Here is an 8,271-nt window from a genome sequence, read left to right as displayed (position 1 = left end):
TTCAAAGTAACTCATGTAACCCATCAATATATTCACATACTATGTAATCCCAAAAATCAAAAAGAAAAAAGAATTTTTTTAAAAAAAAAGGCATTATAGAATCACAAAAACAAACCAGTTTTATTTTTTTAGAAAAAGACCACGTGGCCCTGCTCCTGTGCTGATTTCTTCACAAATGGTGGAACACTAAAGAAAAATAAAATTATTTAACATATTAAATAGGGACTCTAAGAGAGAAGCAATCTAAAAGTGGCATCTGTAACGTAAGGCAGAGATTTGAGAGTTTTTTGTCAAATTGAAATCTCACCCTGCTACCTAAGCAATGAACACATGGGCAAGTCGCACACAATTTCTGATAAACTACCTCCATTACAATTCTGAGCAGGTTACCTCAATGTGTGTCAATTCTAGCCATATAAAAAGTCCACAGGTGAAAGTTGGCAATCATTCACTGAGGCCTCTGAAATTTCTTTACGTGTGCCACTGTTCCCTTTAACCACCAAGTCAGGTAGGATTGATGCCAGATTATTTGTCATTCCGTGTAAGACCGATTACTTTCTTCTGATAAAAAGTCAAGGGATGATAGAATAAGTAATTTGTAAAAGAAAGAACTTATTCTTAAGAAAGAGTTCCTGGACCTTCAAACAGAAGACGTTTTTCCTGAATTTCCTTGCAGTTCAAAACCCAGATTGGCAGGCACTCCTGCCTTCTAGCTGGGCACAGAACATGGAGGGAGGGAGGAGTCAGGAGGTCTTGAGAGGCTGAGCAGGCTGGAGGCAAGGGACACATTCTGACCCTTTCACTCTCCACATAGCTGCCCATTGCCCAAAGGACATGTCCTGCCTGACCTAGGAGTATTTTCCCCCTCTATGATGCAAAAACTAAGGAAATGGGTTTCTTCCAATATCAAGAACAGTTCTTTCTGAGAAAGAGCCCTTTTTACCTAGGAAGAAAATTCTCCTGCCAGGGACACACTTCTGCATAAACTGAACCAACTGCTTCCAGCAAACCTGGCTGCTGTCGTGGTCCATCATGGCCAGTAGGTGGCTGCCTGCCCCTGTTAATGTTGTAGTAGGCCCCAAGTAAAATGGAATCTTCCAATTTTCCCTCTTTTCCTGCAGCTACTGTTACATCACGGTAACAGGGGCATTCCCTTGTTTTCAGAAGTATTCAACACAAGAAAAGACAAAGAGCTTCTTATATAAGGGTTTCTGGAAAAACTAAAACTTACACTCACCTTTTACCTTTAATTGCTGTCTCTGTGCTCTTAAAGGGAAACTGATGGACAAAACCTGCAAGGGAACAGAAACCAGCTGTATGAAGAGGCAGAGAAGGTTAATGAGGAGTGAGGAGGAGCACACAGTAGAGATTTCTAACGGAAGACAAAGGAAACTAAATGATATGGGAGTGAAAATGGGATCCAGAAAAATAGGGGCTGGAGGGGAGGAGGGAAGTATGTCAGATATCAGAACGGAAAAATTAATACTACGTACAGGTCTATTTCACTTCAGTTTAGGAGACTAACTTCTCTTCCAGATATTTCTACAAGCTGCATTTTCCTGACTGAATATATAAACCAGATTTTTCTCCCATCTTAAGGGTGATTATTTTTCACTGTTCTCTGAAGCACATCCCAGAATGGCATTTTTTTAGACTCATATTTTTGTAGGTAGTTACTGAGGGGTGGGGGGCAGAGTTAGTTCTCTACTCTGATATTTATATGTGTGCCAAGATGATAAAATGATTAAATGTATTTTAAGCTTCCAATGAGAAATACCTTTAAGTGTTTTTAAATGTTTGTTTAACATTCACAACTATAAATATTTTCTACCCTATATTTACCTAAAAAGACTAAGGTTCAGAGAAATTAGGTGAATTTCCTTAGATCACACAGAATTGCTGTCAGATTCTAATGTAGAATTCTATATTACATATTAAGGGCAACGTTAAAAGTTTCATTAAAAAGCTTGGATTCCAAAATTAAACAGATGTCTTGCTCCATGGTCATCTTTTAATTGTTGCATGCTATTGTATTTTTTGAGGGACCTGCTTTTACCTATTTTTTTACCTGATAGTGGAAAAAGCTTAATTGATCCAGTTTTACTCTTCTGTCTTATAAGAAAACTTTCCCTAAATTTACATTTATTGCAATTTGGTTATTTGTGCATCCTGAAGAAACTGTGGTTTTCATGAAATTAATGTTCTACATAGTAGATGAAATACAAATTTAATTAGGAAGAATACATTAATAATGTAAAACATTCTGTTGGTTGCCAGTTCACTCTAATGATTGTTTCTTTTGCTGTACAGAAGCTCTGAAGTTTAATTAGATCCCATTGTCTATCTTGGCTTTTGTTGCCATTGCTTTTGGTGTTGAAAAAAGTTTTGCAATCTACCCATCTGAAAAAGGGCTAATATCCAGAATCTACAAAGAACTAAAACAGATTTACAAGAAAAAAACAAACAAACCCATTAAAAAGTGGGCAAAGTATATAAACAGACACTTCTCAAAAGATGACATATACAAGGCCAACAAACCTATGAAACAATGCTCATCATCACTCATCATTAAAGAAATGCAAATCAAAATCGCATTGAGTTAACACCTCATGCCAGTTAGAATGGCGATCATTAAAAAATCTAGAGACAAGAGATGCTGGAGAGGATGTGGAGAAATAGGAACACTCTTATACTGTTGGTGGGAGTATAAATTAGTTCAACCATTGTGGAAGACAGTGTGGCAATTCCTCAAGGATCTAGAAAGAGAAATTCCATTTGACCCATCAATTCCATTACTGGGTATACACTCAAAAGATTATAAATCATTCGATTATAAAGACACATGCATACATGTTTACTGCAGCGCTGTATACAATAACAAAGACCTGGAACCAGCCCAAACGTCCATCAATGATATACCGGACAAAGAAAATGTGGCACATATACCCCATGGAATACTACACAGCCATAAATGATAAGTTCATGTCCTTTGTAGGGACTTGGATGAATCTGGAAACCATCATTCTCAGCAAACTGACCCAAGAACAGAAAACCAAACACCGCATGTTCTCACTCATAGGCAGGTGTTGAACAATGAGAACACAAGGACTCAGGGAGAAGAGCATCACACGCTGGGGGGCAGTTGGTTGGGGTCCTAGGGAAGGGACAGCAGGTGGTGGGGAAAATGGGGAGGGATAACATGGGGAGAAATGCCAGGTACAGATGAAGGAGAAATGGAGGCAGCAAACCACCTGGTTATGCATGCACCTATGCAACAACCCTACATGACCTGCACATATACCCCAGAACCTAAAGCACAACAATAATAATAATGTAAAACAATACAAGATTTCTTGGCATACCTTTCCCTATCAGAACCACCAATGTGATACAGAGGAAAATAAGGTTAGCAATCTTTTAAAGCAAATAATCTTTAAAATTATATTTTCTGCAGTAATTATAGTTAGGATAAAAGATATAGCTGATGTACACGGTAGAAAGAAATTTTCAAAAAATTTTAAAATAATAAAGACAGAAATCCAATGAAAAATGTCATATTACAAACACTAATAAAATCTTGGTGGAAGGAAGAACTGAAAGTGATATTAAATTTTAAATAAGTAAGAGAATTCTTGGTGTATAATTATATGCTCATAAGAAATAGTTCAGTTTTTAAAGTGGTGGTTATTTTTTATTGTACACAAATTTCTAACTTTTTTGTATGAAACAGGTTATAGCTACAGAGACTCTGATGGCAAGTTAATGAAATAAAGCATGGTGTCAGGATTTTCTCACCGAAAACAAAGAATTCTTGTCATATCTAGCACTAAGAAATTAAGACGGATTATAAAGCTGCAGCAAAACTGTAGTAAACCAGTGTGACAACAATGCCAGTTAAGTAACAACTTATAAGGCCAGTACTTCCAGGTGTCATTATATTATCATCATTAATTATTTTGGTGAAGGATTGGATTGGTTATCTATTACTCCCTAGCAAATTAACATAAGCTAGGCAGCTTACTAATATTAAAGTAGTATTAATTAAAACAATATTTAAATTGTTAATACAGATCATATATCATGATTAAAAATAAATATATTGCATATATTAATATGGTTTGCTTGTACATCAGTTACATGAAATCCATCCAGAAAAATATATTGAAAAAAGGAAATACTATGCCCTGAAAATGTAACTCACATTCTTTTCCCCATTACAGTCTATTTTTTTGTCCCCTTCAGAGTCACTAACTTCTCTTATTTATACTTCTATCTGCTACAGTACGGTTTTTTCTGACTTATTTTACCATAACAACTCTCATAAGGTTGCCAATGCCATCCATTTCCCAAGGGAGTGGACAGTTTCAACTTACACCTTCTGTGAATCTACTGATTACTCCTTTCAGAACATTAATTTTCTTAAATCGACCATTTTCCCTAGTATTTTCACGTGTCCTTCTAACGTGTGGCCTTTCCATCTGTTTCCTTTGTGGCCCTTCTCTTTCCTTTCTTAACTATGGGAGGTCTTCAGAATCATGTTTAAGCCATTTTCTCCCTCTGCACCCTCTCCCCACATGAGCTCCTTCATTTCTGGGCTTTCAGTTCCCGCATATGAACCTCCAGCAATTGCATCCCTTATAAATCACAAACTCTCATATCCATCTGGCAGTGCACATTTATGCTTAGGTGTCAACCAGTCAGCATATAGAGGATATTTCTGGGTTTATTTTTATTTTCTCACATGCCTTGGTCTACCTTGTGGGGAGATGAATTCATTGGTTCTTCCTTCTCATTATAGCATTTGCCATAACTGATATTAAGTATCATTAATGTTTTAGGTTTCTTTCCTTACAAAACACAAAGATACCAGAGAGCAGGAACTGTATTTGTTATGTTCACCTAGCTATCCTGAGGGCAATATACAACCTAATTTGGACAAAGTTAATTTTTACTTATACTTTGAATGTAATGAGGATGGATAAAGGAATTGTACCATCCATTCTTGTATGAGTTTTTACAACCAGGTTTGGAGTTCAATTTTAAAGAATAAATAAAGAATATTTCATAGTAAAAATTTAATAAACAAGGCAAAATAATAAATATAAAGAACATAATTTTTGTTACACAATTCACAATGTAAAAGTTCACATGATATAATATGAACAAAACTAATTTAACTCATATAAATAGTGAAATAAATAAATATTTAAATAAATAGATGACTAGATCCATCTCTATGGCCATCTGTAAGGGACTAGCGCCCATACAGCTCAACAGGATGTCGCTTAACACTCCTGAAAACACTTAACACATTTAATTCAACTCATGGCATGATTATAGCAGAAACAAGAGTCTTTGAAGTGGCACAACTTGTGGAAGTGTCAGCTCCTGTATTAGTCTATAAGAATCATTTCCATGTTGCACCAAGTCTCATTCCTTAGTCTTCTATCTTTTTTGCAAGTTGGTCAATAAAGAGAAGGATCTCATGATTTCTGCTCTGACAACCTCCCAGGCACAAGGGCTGTGTTTCTTCTCTGTCAGATATAGAGCAATTCTTTGGAAGTATTTCCTCACAGCCAGAATGAAGTCCTCGTACATCACGGGAGTCTCTGTCACCCCTGCCTTCTGCATCACACAGGCTTCTAGATCATTCAGCTGCTGGTGAAGTTCAGTGTAGAATTTTTCAAGGAGGGTCTCGTCCCAAGCTGCAGATGAGTCCTTTGTGCTGAAGAGGTTGAAGATCTGCTGGATCATCTCATGGAGGACAAAAATGGCTTGCGCCTTCTGGAGCTTGCTGCCATCAAACTCCTTCGGGGGGAATCCAAAGTCATGTCTGTCCTTCAGGCAGGAAAAAGGAGAGATTCTTCTCATTTGTGCCAGAAATACCAAGGCCCTCCTGTTACCCAAGCTGTAGTTCTGAGGCAGATCACAGCCCAGAGAGCTGAATGACTTGTAGCTGAGCACCAGAAGGGCCACCAGTAAATACAAGGGCAAGACCATCATAGATGTTGCAGATGCTGCTGAGCTGGTTCAGATGGATGACCCTTTTCCTCCGGCTCTAGGATCTCTGAAGACTTTGGTTTGTATACAGCCTTATATAGGGAACATACTAATTTCCATTTTCTGAACGCAACTGCATTTTTTTTCTACTTTCTCTTTTTGGCTTCCCTTTATGCATTTTCTATATGGGCTTGGGGAAGTGTTTCTCAACCAGTTTCCTTTTCATTACTGTGTTCCCTTTCTCAGCCTCCAGACCTGTTTGATAATTTTTTTCCCAAGTAAACCCCTTCTGATAATTTAATAACACAGATATACTATATTTATACATGGATATACTGTATTTCTATCCATGCCTTATACATAAAAAATGAAGTAGACAGTTTACTTCTTTATGCAATGCAGCATTAATAAGAAAATTTTTATACTAAAAGTTAAATTTAAAAGCTACTGACATTGAACTTTATGAAAATTATTTGGAGTGACTTCTAGTATACTTATATAAATATTAATGAATCAAATGAAACATGTAAAGTTATAATACATAAATGCCGGGAACTCTCGACCAGCAAGAGGATTCCAACCTGAGTTGGGGGTGCGCAAGAAGAAAAGGAGACAGACAAGCGGTGTCACGAGGGTTGAGGAGTCAGTGCTCCAACAACAACTTTATTTCTCAGAGGTTCAGAATATATACATTTTCCAGGCTCTTATTTACATCATTGCAAGAAGAAAAACAGGTAGATAAATCACATACCATTCACAATATAGATGAGAGATAAACAATAGGTGATCATAAAGGGTAATGATTATTTTTGGTGCTGTCATACATGTTTTACGTGAAAACATTGTTCCTCATGACTGCACGTCCATCTGGTTATCTTTTAACTAGATTCTCCTTTGTATTCCCGATCCTTTCATCTCAAGTTCCTTCTTCCTGGGGACTCTGCATCCGGGCTCAAACCACCTGTATTGTGAGACTCGCTTTGCAAGATTTCACACAGGAGGGTTCCCAACACATAAAAATATATATACCAATCTAGTAAAAATACTTATATAAAATATGTAATATCAATATAATAAAAATACTTAAAAATCTTGAAAACTCCTCAGGGGCTATTTAAAATTAAACTATTTCTGTGATATTTAATTTATTTTACTTAATGTTTAGTTTTGCTTCATACAGAAAATAATTTTTACCTTCACTAACTGCTAAATTTTCATCCAGGTATAGTCAACACTTCTTTTTCAGCACTTGCTGTAAGTACTGATGTTTGAAAAACTTTATACAATATAATAATAAAATACAAAGCATTTGTATAAAAGTATATAATACACTTGAAAGTACTGAGGATTGAACAAGCTACATACCCAGCCAGCCAGTGGCAGCCTATTCATACGCCAATGGAGACCACATCACATGGTATGTGCTTAAGCACATAGTGGAGAGAAAGTCCACCAATGACAACCATCTGTTTCACATTGGTTTGTAGCACTGATCTCACATACATTTTGTTTATCTTCCATGAACTCCATGTCAATGATTTTCATGTGACACACAAGAAAACCAAGTGAAAGAAAATAAATACTAAAGGATAAGATTTTGTGAGAGTTCGGCATTCAGGGGCCATAAATGAATTTACTATCTACAATTTGTTCACACTGCAAGAACTAAGGTTTGTACCCTTAGGAGCAATATCATCCCCAATAAAAATACACAATTGAGAAAACATCAATTTGATTTTTCAAAACAATTTTGCATTAATGTTCAGGTTTCCCAAAGAAGCTGGGGACATCCCAATTCTAGTTCATTCTTATGAAATTTTAAAAAGCCATGCATTACCTAAGGTCAATAATAATATCTAAATATGATAAAGTAAATTAGGTGTACCATTGTTTACATAGCGTGCAAGACACAAAATATCTTTCTCATTTCCTTTTTCATTGAAAACAAAAGTCGTTGCTTTTTGTATCCCAATAAACGAGGATAAAAGGAAAACAACTATGTATCTAAATGTGATAAAAAGATAGGAATGGAAGTAATATCTCACTGGAGAAAAAAGCTAACAAAATATAGCTTAGATATTCAGCCCAGGTTAGATGGACATTAACGAGCGGGGAAGAGCAGAAGCAAAATGGTGGAAGAGATGTAGATCAAAGGTAGCAAATGGGCATGAGCTCAATGAAAAGTAATCATTACTGGTCCACGGGGGGTGTTTGCAGCTTTAGTGAATTCAGCCTTACTAGACAGTTGAGGGTGATGAACCAAAGATAAGA

At 36.4% G+C, this 8,271-nt stretch overlaps 1 protein-coding gene across 1 annotated transcript; it reads right to left on the bottom strand.

The window, feature by feature from the left end:
- Nucleotides 1-5,445: 5,445 nt before the first annotated feature.
- Nucleotides 5,446-6,003, bottom strand: LOC101032308 (interferon alpha-8-like). Its single transcript, XM_003928116.4, has one exon. It carries the CDS (start codon nucleotides 6,001-6,003, stop codon nucleotides 5,446-5,448), a length of 558 nt encoding a protein of 185 aa, XP_003928165.1.
- Between the last annotated feature and the right edge of the window lie 2,268 nt (nucleotides 6,004-8,271).

This window comes from Saimiri boliviensis, chromosome 2, assembly GCF_048565385.1.
Source record: "Saimiri boliviensis isolate mSaiBol1 chromosome 2, mSaiBol1.pri, whole genome shotgun sequence".
Lineage (NCBI taxonomy): Eukaryota > Metazoa > Chordata > Mammalia > Primates > Cebidae > Saimiri > Saimiri boliviensis.
The sequence above is the reverse complement of the archived record's forward strand: the minus strand, read 5'-3'. Positions and strand labels throughout refer to the sequence as shown.

Bases quoted from the DNA above. Each gene is read 5' to 3' on its own strand.
- LOC101032308 (XM_003928116.4), bottom strand. From the start codon at position 6,003: ATGATGGTCTTGCCCTTGTATTTACTGGTGGCCCTTCTGGTGCTCAGC.